The sequence below is a fragment of the Lithobates pipiens genome, unplaced genomic scaffold, assembly GCF_037356315.1.
Source record: "Lithobates pipiens isolate NorthernLeopardFrog02 unplaced genomic scaffold, aLitPip1_a1.2 Scaffold_35, whole genome shotgun sequence".
Taxonomy (NCBI): Eukaryota; Metazoa; Chordata; class Amphibia; order Anura; family Ranidae; genus Lithobates; species Lithobates pipiens.
Window position 1 is genome coordinate 18717233 of NW_027507811.1, and position 20947 is coordinate 18738179.

A 20947-nucleotide genomic window follows, 5' to 3' on the forward strand; every position below is an offset into this window, starting at 1 on the left:
AAAGTGATCAAATTTTTTTTTTTTTAAAACAATTTAGACATTTTAAAATAAATAAATAAAACATTTTTTAAAGCGCCCGCCATCCCCACGAGCTCGCGAAGCAAAGAAAACGCATACGGAAGTCGCGCCCGCGTATGTAAACGGTGTTCAAATCACACATTTGAGGTATCGCCGCGATCGTCAGAGCGAGAGCAATAATTCTAGCACTAGACCTCCTCTGTAACGCTAACCTGGTAACCGTAAAAAAAAAAATTAAAGCATCGCCTATTGAGATTTTTAGGTACCGTACTTTGTCGTCAATCCACAAGTGCGCGCAATTATAAAGTGTGACATGTTTGGTATCCATTTACTCGGCGTAACATTATCTTTCACATTATGCAAAAAAAATTGGGCTAATTTTACTGTTTTTTTTCTTTTTAATTCATGAAAGTGTCCCTTTTCCCAAAAAGTTGCATTTAAAAACACAGCTGCGCAAATACCGTGTGACATAAAATATTGCAACAATCGCCGTTTTATTCTCTAGAGTCTCTGCTAAAAAAATATATATAATGTTTGGGGGTTCCAAGTAATTTTCTAGCAAAAAATATGGATTTTAACTTGTAAACACCAAATGCCAAAAATAGGCTTAGTCATGAAAGGGTTAAACCACAATCCTTATACTCACTCAGACGTAAAATAAAAACTGTGACCCGTTTTTTCCATAGTGCCTATACTTACTTGTGTTGCTAGATAGAGACATTTCTTCCTCTTCACTCTTCATAATCATCCCAACCTCTTCCATGCACGGCTGATCACCCTGCACATACGTCTCTACTTCTTCTTCTTTAACTTCGGCTTTTATAGTAATGTTTTCTTCACCCTAAACCCCAAAATAGAAAAAAAAATCCCAGTAAGTGTATTTTAATTGGTTTGTGTGAAAGTTATAGCTTCTACAAACTATGGTATATACACTATACTGGAATTTATGCAGCTATAGACGCTATACTGGTAATGGAGGTGATCAGCGACTTACAGTGGGACTGTGGACTGTAATGTGGTGAACAAAATGGCACTAACTGATGCTGGCTGGAAGGGTCAGTAACGGACGCTGACATCAACAGTGACACTAATACAGTGATCAGGGCTAGTACTGTACACTGACACTGTACTGATGACACTGGCTGGGAAGAGGTTAACATCTAAGGGCAATTCACGGGGTTAATTGTGTGTCTATCAATGTGTAATGTCGGCTGCTTTCGCTTTTCTATCTTTGCTTTGCAGGGAGAAGGAAAAAAAAAGCCAGATCACTGTTCCCTGTACACAGAGTCCTGTGCTTTGTAAACACAGAGCTCTGTGTGTGATTGGACACAGCTGATCAGCTGACTTCAGCCAAAATTATTGGCTGATATCAGCTGCCAAACTCCTGCTGTGTCCAATCACAGTAATGCCGCGTACACACGAGCGGATTTTCTGTAGGAAAATCTTCGATGGTTTTTTCGACGAAATTCCGCTCAAGCTTGGCTTGCATACACACGGGTCACACAAAATTTCGCTGAACTTTCAACTGTCAAGAACGCGGTGACGTACAACACTACGAAGAGCCGAGAAAATGAAGTACGAGTGCTTCCAAGCATGCGTCAAATTGTTTCCGAGCATGTGTAGGAATTTTGCGCGTCGGAATTGCTACAGACGATCGGAATTTCCGATCTGAACTTTTTCCAACTGAAAAATTGAGAACCTGCTCGCAATCTTTTGCTGCCTGGAATTCCGCCAGCAAAAGTCCGATGGAGCATACACACAAGGTCGCATTTTCCGAACAAAAGCTCTCATCTGACTTTTTCTCTTAGAATTTCCGATCGTGTGTACGCGGCATAAGGGTCGGCAGAGGGAACACATGTACGCACTGACCCGGAAGTAGACAGTCACATATATAAACGTGAATGTGCCTGCCTTTGCCATAGATGCACAGCAGCTGGGCAGCAAGAGGTTAAGCAATAAAAAAAAAAAACAAGTAGAAGAATGGCATCCAACAAATTCAGAACCATTTCTGTGTTCCTTACACTGAGCCCACCTACCTGATCATGGTGAGGGATGGTGTAATCTTTCTGTGTAGAATCCCTGGAAAACAGAGGACCTCCCTCTTCCGTAGACTGCTGACCTCCAAACAGGTCTTCTTTTTCCACTTTAACCTCAACTTTGAGGCCTTTCAGATCTTCACCCTGAAACACAAATATGATAGAATGGGTATGTAAAAAGAAACATGAGCTGGCAGAAGAATGTTGTTATCTCAAAGTGCAGAATTCTATTTGAGTTCCAGTTGCTCAGTTTGATCTACCTGATCATGGTGTAAATAGTTATGATGTTCCTGTGTGGAATCCCGGGAATACAGAGGACGGGGACATCTCTCTGGTGGGTTCCCATTACTGGATCCATCTGTAGGAAACACACACACTGAGTGAATACATTGTTTCTATGTGTTTATCAGATGATGGGGGATCTAGGTGGAGCCTCCGCACTACTCTCTCCTTTACAATAAAGTCTCCTCTTACCCAAAGATGTGAGGGGCGGCTGATTCTCCATCATGACGTGCTTGTAGAGAACATATTACCAGATGTGAAGGTCTACATATCTTCAATAGTCAACATATATATTTGAAAAAATTACTCACCTGTCCTGATATCTAGAGAAAATTCCTCTTTTTTAGTTGTCACCATCATCCCAACTTCCTCCGTTGACTCCTGATAACTGATCACAGTCATCACTTCTTCTTCCTCTTTAACCTCATCTTTCACATACATCTGTTCTTCATGCTAAACCAACAGAAAGAAAGAAAACTTTAAAATATGAGGATCAATAGGCTAAGTGAAAAATTTAATCTCATACGGTCTGAAGCCACTTTTATGTTCTTTCCATCTACCTGATCATGGTGGGAATAGGAATTCTGGGAATGCAGAGGACCAGCCCCTCCAATAAACTGCTGAGCTCCACTTATCAACATCTCTTCTTCTTCCTCTTTAATCTCAGCTTTGACGTTTTTCAGTTCTTTGCCCTAAACCCCAAATATGATAGAATGCGTATGTAAAAAGGAGCAAGAAATTAAATAGAAAAAAATGTACTTTCAAAAATTATTATTTTTGAGTTCTAGTTGATCAGTCCCACCTACCTGATGATGGTGAGGGATGGTGTGACCTTCCTGTGTGGAATCCCGGGAATACAGAGGACGGGGACATCTCTCTGGTGGGTTCCCATTACTGGCTCCATCTGTAGGAAACACACACACTGACTGAATACATTGTTTCTATGTGTTTATCAGATGATGGGGGATCTAGGTGGAGCCTCCGTACTGCTCTCTCCTTTACAATAAAGTCTCCTCTTACCCGGTGATGTGAGGGGCGGCTGATTGTCCATCATGACGTCCTTGTAGAGATCCTTGTGTCCTTCTAAATACTCCCACTCCTCCATGGAGAAATAGACAGTGACATCCTGACACCTTATAGGAACCTGACACACACAATGATACAGTCACCATCCAGACACATCCCTTGTCTGTTACTGGATAATGTCCCAGAATTCCCGGCACCGCTCATCTCTCTCATCCAACAGCTCAATGATCTTGTAGGTGACTTCTAGAATCTTCTCATAATTGTTTCTCTTTAAGAGCTCCAAAGTCAGTATCGGCTAGTTCCCATCCTGTAGATTGCTCTGTGATGTCACAGGAAGCATGTGACCAGGAATCAGGAAATAGGGGCGGGAAAGTCAAGCAAATAGGAGGAGCTACAGTAGACAGAAGGCTGCAAGCAGATCACACATTTTACCCTATAGGTTTCCCTCTTTTGCCTCTCCCTCCCTCCGACCATCTTCTTTCACATTATGTCCTCTAGTCGCAACCCTCCAAAGTCTTCTCTCTACTTCCTCATAACTCACCTCTCACCCAGAACTTCGTTTCAGTCCCCTACATCACTTCCTGTTAATACATCACTTCCTGTCTGTACTTGACATCACTTCCTCCACATTTGTGGCATCACTGCCTGTGTCTATACAATCACACAGTCTCCGTGTTCCACTCAATATAATTCGAAAAGATCTCCACCTTGAGAGTAATGTCATTAACCACTTTCTTACTGGGCACCTAAACCCCCCTCCTGCCCAGACCAATTTTCAGCTTTTAGCGCTGTCACACTTTGAATGACAATTGCGCGGTCATACAACACTGTACCCAAATTAAATCTTTATCATTTTTTCCCCACAAATAGAGATTTGTTTTGGTGGCATTTGATCACCTCAGTTTTTTTTTATTTTTTGTTAAAAAAAAATTAAACATACAGATTAAAAAAACAAAAACAAACACAAAACGTTTTAGATTTTGTTAATATAATTTTGCAAACAGGTACGCTGATGAGTCTACACTGATGGGCACCGATAGGCTGCACTTATGGGCACCAATAGGCTGTACTGATGGGCACCAATAGGCTGCATTGATGGGCACTGATAAGGTAACACTGATGGGCACTGAAAAGCGGCACTGATGGGCACTAATAGGCGACACTGATGAGGTGGCACTGGTACGCACTGAGATGTGGCACTGATTGGTGACACTAATGGGTGGCACTGAAGGGCATTGATAGGTGGCACTAATAGGTGGCACTGATGGGTGGTGATGGGCACCAATGGGTGGCAGTGATGGGCACTGATCAGCACTTGTAGGCGACACTGATAGGTGGCACTGATTGGCACCACTGGTGGGCATTGATAGGTAGCACTCATGGGCATTGATAGGTGGCACTGATGTACTGGTGGGCACTGATTGGTGGACACTGTGGGCACATATGAGGCAGCTTCACCTCTCCCTGCTCGGGACTAATGTCCCTTCAACAGAAGCTGGTGATTGTCTTTTTTGTGTCCACCACGTACAGCCGGTGTCCACCACGTGCAGCCGGTGTCCACCACGTGCAGCCGGTGTCCACGTGCAGCCTGTGTCCACCATGTGCAGCCTGTGTCCGCCATGTGCAGCCGGTGTCCGCCATGTGCAGCCAGTGTCCGCCATGTGCAGCCTGTGTCCGCCATGTGCAGCCTGTGTGCCAAGTGCAGCCTGTGTCCACCATGTGCAGCCTGTGTCTGCCATGTGCAGCCTATGTCCACCATGTGCAGCCTGTGTCCACCATGTGCAGCCTGTGTGCCATGTGCAGCCTGTGTCCGCCATGTGCAGCCGGTGTCCGCCATGTGCAGCCTGTGTCCGCCGTCCGCCAAGTGCAGCCTGTGTCCGCCATGTGCAGCCTGTGTCCACCATGTGCAACCTGTGTGCCATGTGGAGCCTGTGTCCACCATGTGCAGCCGGTGTCCACCATGTGCAGCCTGTGTCCACCATGTACAGCCTACCTGTGGAGGGGAAAAGAAGAGAGCCGCCATTGGATGATCAGAGCAGGGAACATCACAGCTTTGTTTCAATAGCTGTGTGTTGTTCCCCGACCATGCGCCGTCACATAAGCCCCTCCCCTCGTCCGGGGAACTTTGATACATGTCACCCATCCTAGGATTGGACTGTCTATCAAAGTCCCAGACAAGGGGAGGGGCTTATGTGACCGCGCACGGCAGGGGGACCACACACAGCTATTGAAACAAAGCTGTGATGTTCCCTGCTCTGATCATCCAATGGCGGCTCTCTTCTCTTCCCCTCTGTGATCTGCGGTGCTCGTCCCCGCTGTCTCCCAGGCAGCCCTTCTCACCAGCCCTCCAAATTCACTCGCAAAATGCGAGTGTACGAGTATAATTTTTGAGGGCTGTTCTATACTATTACTATACTACTCTATGCTACAGCGTGGATCTGAAGTACTTAAAGGGGGAGTCCCGTCTATTTTTAGTATGTGAATATTATAAGATAACATTGCAATGGTTAAAAAAATAAGAATCACCAGATCCGATGACCATCTTAAAAAAATTGCTGGTAAAAGCACAGAAAAATAAAGTATGGCAATTATTTGCCACGTTTTTCCTTTACATCATTTTCTTTTTTATATACACGTGCATTGTGTGTTTATGTGTCTCTAAGGCTCTCATTTGTTCCTCCGTAATTAAAGAGGTAGCTGCTGACTTTTAATATTAGGGCACTTACCTGTCCAGAGAGTCTGCAATGTTGGCACCTCAGCTGATCTTCGGATCGACTCCCAGGTGCTGCCGCCTCCATTTAGGGTTGCCATCTCATCCCTTTAAACCCGAACCCATTAATTACACAGATTCTGTGGCTAACTGAATGCAGGTAAGGCACTAAGTGAGTTTAATTACCACCTTAATCAGCCACAGAACCTGTGTAATTCATATGTGTTTGGGTTTATAGGGAGGAGGTGGCAACCCTAACCCTACCGCCATTCCTGGTAAGGGAACCAGGCAGTGAAGACTTTAGGCTTCACTCCTGGTTCCCTACTGTGCATGAGCGAAGTGTTCTGCGCTTTCTAATTGGCCCGTGTCGGCGGGGGAAAGAGGAGGGGGGCCGAACTTCCGGGAGATCGGGCCGAGGCACATCTCTGGAAGTGGGAATGGGGACCTGTCAAAAAAAAAAGGTGCACCAGAGGGGGGGGGCATATAAGCAAGAATTCCACTCTTGGGTGCAACTCCGGAGTATTCTGTGAGTAGAAAGAATATGGCATACACGTGTGGTGCATACACAAGTAGGCTCAGATTCTATTATACCACACCCAGCATTCAGTGTAACCTAAATACCCCCACTTTTGGCTGCAGGAGCACCACAGATCCTCTTCTCCCTTTGGTACCCCTCTTACTAGAATTTTTAAGTTGGGAGATATACCCCGCTATGTAATCTTTTATGTAACTGTAAGCCCTTGTACACACGGTCGGACATTCCGATGGAAAATGTCCGATCGGACCGTGTTGTCGGATAATCCGACCGCGTGTGGGCTCCATCGGACTGTTTCCGACGGAATATCTGACCAACAAAGTTTTAGAGCAGGGCTATAAAATTTTCAGACAACATGATCCTATCGGACTTTATTCAATCGTTTGTACAGAATTCCGATCGGACAAAGTGCAACGCATGCTCAGATCAAATTCCTAGACCAAAGCTATTGGCTACTAGCCTGAATGTAGTCCCATCGTAACGAAATAATGATTGGATTTTCCGACAACTTTGTCCGACCGTCTGTATGCAACAGTTTCGGACAAAATCCAACGGATTTGGTTGTCAGAATGTCCGACCGTGTGTACAAGGGCTTAGATGAGAGCAGAAGGATACTAAAGACTAATGCAGGCCATACACGGTCGAATTTCGAACGAATTTTCTTTTCAAAATCAGAAAATTCGTTTCTTTTGTGATCCGATGATGCCACCATTGATTTTCGAAATTCGGCCGACCAAGCCTTCAATTTCACCATATGTTGCTACAGAAAATAATTTTCTTGGCTGGGAATCTTCTTTTCTCTCCGTACATTTTCTTTTATCTCCGTACATTTTCTTTTATCTCCGTACATTTTCTTTTCTTATTACGTTTCTCGCACGATTCTCCCATCATTGATTAGAAAATCGTTCGTTTTTCAAAAAATTTCCAACATGTCCGATTCCTCAAATTTTATTTCCGCACGAAAATCGGCTGTTGCTGCAGCCCACTAATGGTGCGAAATTCATACGAAAATTCTTAGATACGATTTTCGAAAGAAAATTCTTTCGAAATTCGAACCGTGTATGGCCGGCATTATGCCGGCCATACACGGTTCGAATTTCGAAAGAATTTTCTTTCGAAAATCGTATCTAAGAATTTTCGTATGAATTTCGCACCATTAGTGGGCTGCAGCAACAGCCGATTTTCGTGCGGAAATAAAATTTGAGGAATCGGACATGTTGGTAATTTTTAGAAAAACGAACGATTTTCTGATCAATGATGGGAGAATCGTGCGAGAAACGTAAGAAAATGTACGGAGATAAAAGAAAATGTACGGAGAGAAAAGAAGATTCCCAGCCAAGAAAATTCTTTTCTGTAGCAACATGAGGTGAAATTGAAGGCTTGGTCGGCCGAATTTCGAAAATCAATGATGGCATCATCCGATCACAAAAAAAACGATTTTTCTGATTTTGAAAAGAAAATTCATTCGAAATTCGACCGTGTATGGCCTGCATAAGCCATGGTACACACAATCGGAGATTCCGATGGAATGTGTCCGATCGGAGCGTTTTGTCGGATATTCCGACTGTGTGTGGTCTGCATCGGACTGTTTCCGTCGGAATATTCGTCGGACCAAATTTTCCAACTTGCCGGAAATATTTTCCGACAAAATGCTCCGATCTGACATACTCCGATCATGTGTAGAGAATTCCGATCGGACATGTAACTGTAAGCCCTTGTACACACGGTCGGAGATTCCGACGGAAAATGTCCGATCGGACCGTGTTGTCGGATAATCCGACCGTATGTGGGCTCCATTGGACTGTTTCCGACGGAATATCTGGCCAACAACGTTTTAGAGCAGGGCTATAAAATTTTCTGACAACATGATCCTATCGGACTTTGTTCAATCGTTTGTAGAGAATTCCGATCGGACAAAGTGCCACGCATGCTCAGATCAAATTCCTACATCAAAGCTATTGGCTACTAGCCTGAACATAGTCCCGTTGTAACAAAATAACGTCATCACATTCTGAACGATCGGATTTTCTGACAAATTCGTCCGACCGTGTGTATGCAACAGTTTCAGACAAAATCCGTCTGACAAAATCCGTCGAATTTAGTTGTCGGAATCTCCGATCGTGTGTACTAGGGCTTAGAGTAGTTCTACCCAACCTCAACCTCCATTAATCCCAACAGATCATATTTTCTGGATTTCCTTCACCTTGGACAGGTTTAAATCGATGTAATTGGTTTAGTATTCATGAAAGCTATTATATCTAAGGGAGATACAACAAAACATGCCCTGTTGGGGGTACACGAGTACTGAGGTTTGGAACTACTGATATAGAATGTCACTAGAGTGTGCTTACATCACATCCAAGATGGCGGCACATAGCAGCAGTCATTGTTGGATAAATGGTTCTATATTTAGGATGTATGCGGTCTATACACCAGAGGATCCGCATGGAAAGTCGCATAAATGTATCAATATTTAGGATGTATCTGGTCAATAAACCATAGCAAACATGACTATGGAGGAAAAGGACAGACTTGACGGTGGGGAGTGTTCTCCTATTACCTCCTCTGCTACCAGATCCAGCAACTCATCTCTCACCTTGAACATTCTGGCAGTGTATTCCGAGTGAGATTTCTAATTGAATATAAATACTGTAGTCTACTATGTTAATATACTGTATAAATAACATTGAAAAAATACTCGCAGGGCTTACAATGTAAACACTCAATCCTAAAGTTCCATTTGATGTTTCAATGAGGAGCTGAAAGCTCTCCTCCACCATCCACACTACATTCTCCGACAGATCTCCTCCACCATCCACACTACATTCTCCGACAGATCTCCTCCACCATCCACACTACATTCTCCGACAGATCTCCTCCACCATCCACACTACATTCTCCGACAGCTCTCCTCCACCATCCACACTACATTCTCCGACAGATCTCCACCATCCACACTACAGTCTCCGACAGATCTCCTCCACCATCCACACTACATTCTCCGACCGATCTCCTCCACCATCCACACTACATTCTCCAACAGATCTCCTCCCACCATCCACACTACATTCTCCGACAGATCTCCTCCCACCATCCACACTACATTCTCCGACAGATCTCCTCCCACCATCCACACTACATTCTCCGACAGATCTCCTCCACCATCCACACTACAGTCTCCGACAGATCTCCCCCACCATCCACACTACATTCTCCGACAGATCTCCTCCACCATCCACACTACATTCTCCGACAGCTCTCCTCCACCATCCACACTACATTCTCCGACAGCTCTCCTCCACCATCCACACTACATTCTCCGACAGCTCTACTCCACCATCCACACTACATTCTCCGACAGATCTCCTCCACCATCCACACTACATTCTCCGACAGCTCTCCTCCACCATCCACACTACATTCTCCGACAGCTCTACTCCACCATCCACACTACATTCTCCGACAGATCTCCTCCACCATCCACACTACATTCTCCGACAGATCTACTCCACCATCCACACTACATTCTCCGACAGATCTCCTCCACCATCCACACTACATTCTCCGACAGCTCTCCTCCCACCATCCACACTACATTCTCCGACAGATCTCCTCCACCATCCACACTACATTCTCCGACAGATCTCCTCCACCATCCACACTACATTCTCCGACAGATCTCCTCCACCATCCACACTACATTCTCCGACAGCTCTCCCCCCCACCATCTACACTACATTCTCCGACAGATCTCCTCCACCATCCACACTACATTCTCCGACAGATCTCCTCCACCATCCACACTACATTCTCCGACAGCTCTCCTCCACCACCCACACTACATTCTCCGACAGATCTCCTCCACCATCCACACTACATTCTCCGACAGATCTCCTCCACCACCCACACTACATTCTCCGACAGCTCTCCTCCACCACCCACACTACATTCTCCGACAGATCTCCTCCACCATCCACACTACATTCTCCGACAGATCTCCTCCACCATCCACACTACATTCTCCGACAGCTCTCCTCCACCATCCACACTACATTCTCCGACAGATCTCCTCCACATCCACTCTACATTCTCCGACAGATCTACTCCACCATCCACACTACATTCTCCGACAGATCTCCTCCACCATCCACACTACATTCTCCGACAGCTCTCCTCCCACCATCCACACTACATTCTCCGACAGATCTCCCCCCCCCCCCCCCATCATCCACACTACATTCTATGGCAGTTCTCACCCATTGTTATTTGACAGCTTACTCCTCACTATCCGCAGTAACTTCTTTTGCCAACTTCTTCCAATGCGTTTACTATAAGGGTGATTTTACCCAACTGACCACCATTGAAAGGAACATTCTTTCCAATGAGCAAAGTGCATCTTCATTGACCATCTCTGTAAGAAGATTCTTCACTTTCTACCATTGAAAGTGTGCGGTTTTTTTCACATTTTTTACAGTGATCCTTTCTGCATTTAGTAGGTTAGATCCATATACAGTACATTCAGCAGAAGACAAAAAGAAAAGACAGACTGAGCTTCAGTTATTATACCTGCATTTTATTGCCAATGTATTGCTACAATTGCTTGTTTCTTGTCATGTATCGATAAAATGTTGTCCTTGTATTGTCACAATTGCTAGTTTGTTATCCACAGATTTGACTATTTACATGGCTATCTATACAAGAATTGGGGTGGCTCAGTGCTGGCTTGCACCATATTACCAAAAGTTTCGGGACACCTGCCTTTACATACCTACAGACTTGGAGTGTGTCTATGGGAATGTTTGACCATTCTTCCAGAAGCACATTTGTGAGGTCAGGCACTGATGTTGGACGAGCATGGCCTGGCTCCCAGTCTGCACTCCCAAAGGTGTTCTATTCGGTTGACGTCAGGACACTGTGCAGGCCAGTCAAATTCCTCCACCCCAAACTCACTCATCCGTGAAGTGAACTCCAGTGCATGGAACTCTTAAGGCGTCAGCATATCAGACATGTTGGACAATTTCATGCTCCTAACTTTGTGGGAACAGTTTGGGGGATGGTCCCTTCCTGTTCCAACATGACTGCGCACCAGTGCACAAAGCAAGGTCCATAAAGACATGGATGAGCGAGTTTGGGGTGGAGGAACTCGACTGGCCTAACCTCAAACCGGACAGAACACCTTTGGGATGAATTAGAGCGGGGATTGCGAGCCAGGCCTTCTCATCCAACACCATTGCCTGTCCTCACAAATGCTCTTCTGGAAGAATGGTTAAACATTCCCATAGACACTCCTAAACCTTGTGGACGGCCTTCCCAGAAGAGTTGAAGCTGTTATAGCTGCAAAGAATGGGCCAACTCAATATTGAACCCTACGGACTAAGACTGGGATGCCATTAAAGTTCATGTGCGTGAAAGGCAGGTGTCCTAATACTTTTGGTAATATTGTGTATATGGAGGACTGAATTACTTTCATTTAATCCTCATGGATATAGAACTATCATATCAACACCATGTGATGTGCACTGTAAACAAAATATTTTCTTCCTACACTTGTGTTATGTATCAATAAGTTCCGCTAGTAAAAAAGAAATCGTACATTGGTGAAAAGAATCGGCATTTCCTCTGTTGACTAAGTAGACTTCTTTGATCTGTAAAGCTTTTTCCTCAGTCCGAAGGCAATGGAGGACGCTGTGCGGTGTGTGTTCTTTGATGTATACCAAGATCTCCTTTCTGAGTGAAAGATTTCCCGCACTCTGTACATGAATAAGGACGCTCGCCCGTGTGAATTCTCTGGTGTTGTGTAAGGCTTCCTTTTTGACTAAAAGTTTTCCCGCACTCTGAACATGGAAAAGGACGCTCACCAGTGTGAATTCTCTGATGTGCAATAAGGACGTCTTTATACGTGAACGATTTCCCACACTCTGAACATGAATAAGGACGCTCGCCCGTGTGAATTCTCTGGTGTTGATCAAGGCTCTGTTTGCGAGTGAAAGATTTCCCGCACTCTGAACACGAGTAAGGACGCTCTTCCGTGTGAATTCTCCGATGTCTAATAAGGTCTCCGTTTTGAATGAAAGATTTCCCGCACTCTGAACACAAATAAGCACGCTCATCCGTGTGACTTCTCTGGTGTTTATCAAGAGCTCCTTTTTTAATGAAAGATTTCCCGCACTCTGAACATGAATAAGGACGCTCATCCTTGTGAAGTCTCTGGTGTTTATCAAGAACTCCTTTTTTAGCGAAAGTTTTCCCGCACTCTGAACACGAATAAGGACGCTCGCCCGCGTGAATTCTCTGATGATTAACAAGATCGGTTTTCTTTAGGAAATATTTCCCGCACACAGAACACTCGACCTTGTGAATTCTCTGATGTATTACTAAGTCTCCTTTAAAAGCAAAACATTTCCCGCATTCTGAACATGAATAAGGAAGGGCACCGGTGTGAATTCTCTGGTGGAAAAGAAGGAATTTTTTTTCAGCAAAAGACGCCCCGCACTCCGAACATGAGAATAGATTCTTATCTCTGTGAACTCCTTCATGGGGTAAGGAGGATTTATGTAATTTGATGATATTTCCAATCATAGTATGTGATTGATGAGAAGTTTCCTCGGGATTAGAAGGATCTGTTGATGGATCTGCAGTGTGAGATCTTACATGGATATTTCCAATCATAGTATGTGATTGATGAGAAGATTCCCCCTGATCAGAGGGATCCATTGATGTCTCCGGACAGGAAGGTCTGTGATGTATATTTTGTGTATTTGGATTTCCTCCTGGAGGATCCTGTGTGATGACATTATCTTCTGACTTACAATCAGCAGATAATAGAAGACGTCTCTCCGAGGAATTCCTGACATCACATCCATCTGTTGGAAAGAAGTGTAAAAAAATATCAGTAGTTCACAAATAACTGGAGTTCTTGGCTTTGACTGGGTACAATTGTAACATAAATTTTACAAAGAAAACAGTTCATGGAAACAAAACACTGTAGCAGGGCGGTACCCTGCCGGGGTCCAGGTCTAGTGAACAGCCAGTACACTAATTGGTCAGCTGTGTTCTAGGCTTTATGTAATGACCAGACCAAGGTTCTGAGCTCCACCCCGGCAGATAGGAATTCTGGCCCAGGAGGATCTCCACCTAGAGGAGAGGTGGGGGCCAGTGCAGCACGAGGCTGCTAGCGATAAGAACGGAGTTGCTGAGCGTTTGGTCTGTGGAAGACAGGACAAGGCCTGAGCAGGAGATCTGCGGTGATTAGCCAAGCAGACAGAATGTTGTTTATTTCTGTAGCAGAACTGGAATGTTGAATACCCCTGCGAGGGAATCTGCTGTATTTGTTGAACTTTCTTTTGAATAAAAATGGGCAAAACCAGCCCTAAAACGAAGGAAAAGCGAGTGGTGATGTTTTACAGCTCTAATCTTGAAGTGAACCCCTTACAACACCCAAAATAACAATGACATGCTGGGTACATTTCTTTGTTACTCCAAAAGAGCTTCTATTCATGTCACCTCATTTGTTGGGAACATGACGTTATATTGGGGAATGGAGATGGACCTTTCATATGGTGTACAGTACCTCCTCCTCATTTGTTGGGAACGTGACGTTATATTGAGGAATGGAGATGGACCTTTCATATGGTGTACAGTATCTCCTCCTCATTTGTTGGGAACGTGACGTTATATTGAGGAATGGAGATGGACCTTTCATATGGTGTACAGTATCTCCTCCTCATTTGTTGGGAACGTGACGTTATATTGAGGAATGGAGATGAACCTTTCATATGGTGTACAGTATCTCCTCCTCATTTGTTGGGAACATGACGTTATATTGAGGAATGGAGATAAACCTTTCATATGGTGTACAGTATCTCCTCCTCATTTGTTGGGAACGTGACGTTATATTGAGGAGTGGAGATGGACCTTTCATATGATGTACAGTATCTTCTCCTCATTTGTTGGGAACATGACGTTATATTGAGGAATGGAGATGGACCTCTCTTATGGTGTACAGTATCTTCTCCTCATTTGTTGGGAACATGACGTTATATTGAGGAGTGGAGATGGACCTCTCTTATGGTGTACAGTATCTCCTCCTCATTTGTTGGGAACATGACATTATATTGAGGAATGGAGATGGACCTTTCATATGGTGTACAGTATCTCCTCCTCATTTGTTGGGAACGTGACGTTATATTGAGGAATGGAGATGGACCTTTCATACGGTGTACAGTATCTCCTCCTCATTTGTTGGGAACATGACGTTATATTGAGGAATAGAGATGGACCTTTCATATGGTGTACAGTATCTCCTCCTCATTTGTTGGTAACATGACGTTATATTGAGGAATGGAGCACCATCATGGCGGCACTACAAAGCAGGGGGAGCCAAGCCACTAAAAAGGGGGACTGAGGTTCCTTTTTAACTGTTGTTTTATCTTGTGATTCTTCAATCAACCTTCTTCTATCACAACAACCTCTGTGCAGTGCAACCTCTGTTAAACCTTGGGAATCATACTTGGACCCCATACTGTAGGGACCACCTGTAATGTGGCATTGGGCACTTGATCCTTTATAGGCGCTCACCTCTGCAATTTGTGCGAAAAGTATAGTTAGCGGCTGAGTGCTATACAGGTCCCTGACTAGTGGTCCATTCCTATGACACCCAGGCCTTGCAGACCCCTCTGGGATATACCCACCCTTACAGGCAAAGGTTTAAGGTTCCAACCTACTGCAGCCATCAGCTTTTGCTCCGTTTGTAGAGCCGGCTCCCGACTTGAAAGTGAAAATGATGTGGTGGCTTTAGAGCCGCCAATCACTTTTATAAAGCGGGCGGTGCAGTGCTGCTCCCTGCTAGTGCCCCACCACCCTCCCCTGGTTCCCAGGATCTCCGGATACTGGGAGCCTGGGAATAAAACCGCCAGCACCAGGATGGGAAGCGAGGCAAATTCCACTATTTACACAAATAAAAACAGACGCGACAATGTTTCAGATGCACCATTTCCTGGCTGTGCAAATATCATGAGAGATACAAATGTGTAACCATCTTCCTTTTTTATTGTACAAAGTCTCTTTGGGAGTTTAAGTAATTTTATTGCCAAAAAATTAAGATTTTTACCTGTGTGCAAGAAATTTAAAATTCTAGTTAAACTACAATCCTTATACTTTTTATTGAACAAAGTCTCTTTTAAACTTTGGAAGTTTAAGTTATTTTATTGCCAAAAAATTGGGATTTTTACCTGTGTGCAAGATATACGAAAAATTTGTTCCACAGCCAATCTGTTAAACTACAATCCTTATACTCAGACATAAAATGAGACTGTGACCTGTTTTTTCCATAGTGCCTATACTTACTTGTGTTGATAAGTAGAGACATTTCTTCCTGTTCACTTTTCATAATCATCCCGACCTTTTTCACGCACGACTGATCACCCCCCACATACGTCTCCACTTCTTCTTCTTTAACTTCAGCTTTTATATTAATGCGTTCTCCACCCTAAACCCCAAAATAATAGGATAATAAAAAAACAACCCCAATAGGTGTATTTTAATTGGTTTGTGTGAAAGTTATAGCATCTATAAACTATGGTGTATATATACTGGTATTTACGCAGCTATAGACGCTATACTGGTAATGGCAGTGATAAGCGACTTATAGTGGGATTGTGGACTGTAATGTGGCGGGCAAACTGGCACTAACTGATGCTGGCTGAAAGGGTCAGTAATGGACACTGACATCAACAGTGACAACAATAGTGATCAGTGCTAGTACTGTACACTGACACTGTACTAATGACACTGGCTGGGAAGAGGTTAACATCTTGGGGCAATCAAGGGGTTAATTGCGTTTCTAATAGGGTTGCACCAATACCACTTTAAGACTGTACCAATACTTTTTTTTATGTCTTTTTTTAATGAGCCTTGTTGGGGGGCTTTGGAGAGATATCCGGGGTCTAAACAGACCTCGGATATCTCCCCTTTGAGACAGGGAAAGGGACTGAGGACACAGATTCCCCAGTCCACTTCTCTGCAGCCTCAGCTGCACTGAAGATGAATGGACAAGAGACAGAGGCTCCTTTCCATTCATAAACAGAGACATTGTAAACCCAGTTTATGATAATCCGTTATGAGTGATCACTGACTGTGAATTCATAAAAGGAAGGAGCCGGTAAATGACAAATTTACCAGCTGCTTCCTCCGTTCTCCATCCTGACAGATCAGGGGTGGGGGGCTGGACAATGAGGGGGACTGAAGGAGCACGGAGGGGGACTGGAGGAGCACAGAGGACAAGGAGGGGGACTAGAGGAGCACGGAGGACAAGGGACAAGGAGGGGGACTGGAGGAGCACAGAGGACAAGGGACAAGGAGGGGGACTAGAGGAGCACAGAGGATAAGGGACAAGGAGGGGGACTAGAGGAGAACGGAGGACAAGGGACAAGGAGGGGAACTGGAGGAGCACAGAGGAATACGGAGGGGGACTGGAGGAGCATGGAGGACAAGGGACAAGGAGGGGAACTGGAGGAGTACAGAGGATATGGAAGGGGACTGGAGGAGCATGGAGGACAAGGGACAAGGAGGGGGACTGGAGGAGCATGGAGGACAAGGAGGGGGACTGGAAGAGCATGGAGGAGGGGGACTGGAAGAGCATGGAGGAGGGGGACTGAAAGAGCACAAGGAGGGGGACTGGAGCAGCATGGAGGACACAGAGGAGGGGGACCAGGGAAGCATGGAGGAGGACACGGAGAAGGACACAGGGGACAGTTGGGGGGGGGGAGTTACAAGCACTAATCTCCCTGTATAGATTCTCATAATGCAGCTGAAAGCCACCAGGGTGGGGGGGGAGGGGGGAGAGGAGGAGAATCGGCTGTCAGCTGCTTTATTGAAATCTATATAGGGAGATTGTGCTTGTAACTCCCTCCACGCCGATCATCCCTGGCCGCTCAGGTATCGGGTCAGGCATCGGAGCATTTGCACGAGAACAAGTACTCGTGCAAATGCTCGGTATCAGCACCCATACTAGTATCAGTGCAACCCTAGTGTCTAACCATGTGCAATAGGGGATGCTTTTGCTTTACTATCTTTGCTTTGCAGGGAGAAGAAAAAAAAGCCAGATCACTGTTCCCTGTACACAGAGTCCTGTGATTTGTAAACACAGAGCTCTGTGTGTAATTGGACACAGCAATCAGCTGATTTCAGCCAAAATCATTAGCTGAAATCAGCTGCCAAACTCGTGCAGGTGTCAAATCGCAGTAAGCGTCGGCAGAGGGCGCACAGACCCCGAAGTAGACAGACAGGTTTTTCCACTTTAACCTCAACTTTGATGTTTTTCAGATCTTCACCCTGAAGCCCAAATATGAGAGAATGGGTTTGTATAAACAAACAAAAGATGGCAGAAGAATGTTATCTCAAAGTGCAGAATTCTATTTGAGTTCTAGTTCCTCAGTTCGATCTACCTGATCATGGCGTGCATAGTTATGATCTTCCAGTGTAGAATCGCGGGAATACAGAGGACATGGACATCTCTCTGGTGGGTTCCCATTACTGGATCCATCTGTAGGAAACACACACACTGACTGAATAAATTGTTTCTATGTGTTTATCAGATGATGGGGGATCTAGGTGGAGCCTCCGTACTGCTCTCTCCTTTACAATAAAGTCTCCTCTTACCCGGTGATGTGAGGGGCGGCTGATTGTCCATCATGACGTCCTTGTAGAGATCATAGGACTTGATGGGAAGGTCTACAAATCTTTAATAGTTGACATATATACTTGAAAAGTTCCTGTATTAGTGTTCATTACTCACCTGCCCTAATATCTAGAGAAAATTCCTCTTTTTTAGTTGTCACCATCATCCCAACTTCCTCCGTTGACTCCTGATAATCCATCACAGCCATCACCTCTTCTTCCTCTTTAACTTCATCTTTCACATACATCAGTTCTTCATGCTAAACCAACAAAAAGAAAGAAAACTTTAAAATGTGAGGACCAATAGACTAAAAGAAGAGTACAATCTTATACGGTCTGAAGCCAATTTTATCTTCTTTCCATCTACCTGATCATGGTGATAACAGGAATTCTGTGAATCCAGAAGACCAGCCCCTCCCATAAACTGCTGAGCTCCACTTATCATCATCTCTTCATCTTCCTCTTTAATCTCAACTTTGATGTTTTCCAGTTCTTCGCCCTAAACCCCAAATATGATAGAAAACAAATGTAAAAAGGAGCAAGGAATTACACAGAAGAATGTACATTCAAAGATTAAAATTATTTTTGAGTTGCTCAGTTCGATATACCTGATGATGGTGGGGGATGGTGTGATCTTCCTGTGTGGAATCCCGGGAATACAGAGGACGGGGACATCTCTCTGGTGGGTTCCCATTTCTGGATCCATCTGTAGGAAACATACACACTGACTGAATACATTGTTTCTACATGGTTTATTTACTAAAGCCAAATAGAATGTGCACTTTTCAAAGTGCAGTTGCCCTCTGCAAGTGCAGTTGCTCCAGAGCTTAGTGAATGAGTAAAGGCTTCACTTTGAAAAGAATACCCAATCACGTGCAAGGAAAATAATAAGAAGAGCATTTTTGCTTGCACACGATTGGATGGTGGAAGTCAGCAGAGCTTCTGCTCATTTACATCTGCACTTGCAGAGGGCAACTGCACAGTATTTTTGTCTTTAGTAAATCAACCCCTATGTGTTTATCAGATGATGGGGGATCTAGTTGGACCCTCCGTACTGCTCTCTCCTTTACAATAAAGTCTCCTCTTACCCGGTGATGTGAGGGGCGGCCTCATCATGACGTCCTTGTAGAGATCCTTGTGTCCTTCTAAATACTCCCACTCCTCCATGGAGAAATAGACAGCGACATCCTGACACCTTATAGGAACCTGACACACACAATGATACAGTCACCATCCAGACACATCCCTTGTCTGTTACTGGATAATGTCCCAGAATTCCCAGAATCCTCCTCACCTCTCCTGTCAGCAGATAAATGATCTTGTTGGGGACTTCTAGAATCTTCTTATAACTGTATCTCTTGAAGAGCTCCAAAGTCTTCTCTCAACTTCCTCATAACTCACCTCTCACCCAGAACTTCCTTTTCAGTCGGCTACATCACTTCCTGTTTATACGTTACCTCACTTCCTGTCTGTACCTGACATCACTTCTTCCACATTTGTGGTATCACTTCCTGTGTCTGTACAATCACAGTGCCCCTGTCCTCGTGTTCCACTCGATATTATTATTATTATTATTATACAGGATTTATATAGCGCCAACAGTTTACACAGAGCTTTACAATATAAAAGGAGACAATACAGTTATTATACAATAAAATACAAGAGGATTAAGAGGGCCCTGTTCAGAAGAGCTTACAATCTAATAGGTATAATTCGAAAAGATCTCCACCTTGAGAGTAATGTCATTAAAGGAGGATCACCGTCTATTTTTAGTATGTGAATTTTATAAGATAACACTGCAAGGCACAAAAATAATAAGAACCACCAGATCCTGTAACCATCTTAAATAAATTGCTGGTAAAAGCACAGAAAAATAAAGTACCATATTTATCGTCGTATAAATCGGGGGGGAAATAGCGAGTGTGTGTTATACGCTGACAGCGTACCTCGGAGGGGAAAGAGAGGGACGAGTGCCGCCGGAAATCACCGAGCCATCATCTCCTCTCCACTCGGCTCTCACGTCACACACAGAGTCCCACCTCCCCCACCGGCATTGGACCAGTGTTCTGTCTATCACAGGAGCTGGTCCAATGCCGATAGCGGAGGCTGGACTGTGTGTGTCACTACCGACTGAGAGCCGAGGAAACAGATGACGGCTCGGTGATATCCTATGAGATGATGAGCTGCATTGATGAGAAGATGGGGACAGAACAGGCTGCAGATGGGCACAGAACAGGCTGCAGATGGGCACAGAACAGGCTGCACTGAAGCTGCAGATGGGCACAGATTAGGCTGCATTGAGGCTGCAGATGGGCATTGATTATCACTCAACATTATTTTTCTTCAAAGTGGTTTATTATTAAAAAAAAAAAAACGTTATTTACAGAAACTTCCCTCTTAAATTGGGGTGCGATGTTATACACGATAAATACGGTATGTTTATTGCCGCATTTTTTCTTTACATCATTTTTTTTTAATATACTTGTGTTGTGTGTTTATGTGTCATGCCTCGTAGAATCGGACTTTCCGCCAACAAATGTACTGTATATAAAATGGAAAAATGCCACGCTTAGGATAAAGTTAATAGGTGGCTGCCTCCCCTAATAGGGCTCCCCTAAGGGGCTCTAGAGATATAACAAACAAGCAAAAATTGGGGTCAGTGGC

The 20947-nt window shown here is 44.5% G+C and overlaps 1 protein-coding gene across 1 annotated transcript in view; it reads right to left on the reverse strand.

The window, feature by feature from the left end:
- LOC143955184 (uncharacterized) overlaps positions 1-20947 on the reverse strand; it is a 230861-nt gene that overhangs the window by 90110 nt on the left and 119804 nt on the right. The window contains exons 11-26 of the mRNA XM_077465275.1: positions 19578-19658; positions 19372-19489; positions 18892-18989; positions 18651-18782; positions 18402-18543; positions 18052-18149; positions 15953-16094; positions 12272-13470; positions 9168-9239; positions 3357-3495; positions 3143-3240; positions 2897-3028; positions 2648-2789; positions 2315-2412; positions 2055-2198; positions 718-859 (exon numbers count right to left, since the gene is read on the reverse strand). Of these exons, the coding sequence (XP_077321401.1) occupies positions 718-859; positions 2055-2198; positions 2315-2412; positions 2648-2789; positions 2897-3028; positions 3143-3240; positions 3357-3495; positions 9168-9239; positions 12272-13470; positions 15953-16094; positions 18052-18149; positions 18402-18543; positions 18651-18782; positions 18892-18989; positions 19372-19489; positions 19578-19658 (2977 nt within the window). The remainder of the gene's footprint in view (positions 1-717; positions 860-2054; positions 2199-2314; positions 2413-2647; positions 2790-2896; positions 3029-3142; positions 3241-3356; positions 3496-9167; positions 9240-12271; positions 13471-15952; positions 16095-18051; positions 18150-18401; positions 18544-18650; positions 18783-18891; positions 18990-19371; positions 19490-19577; positions 19659-20947) is intronic.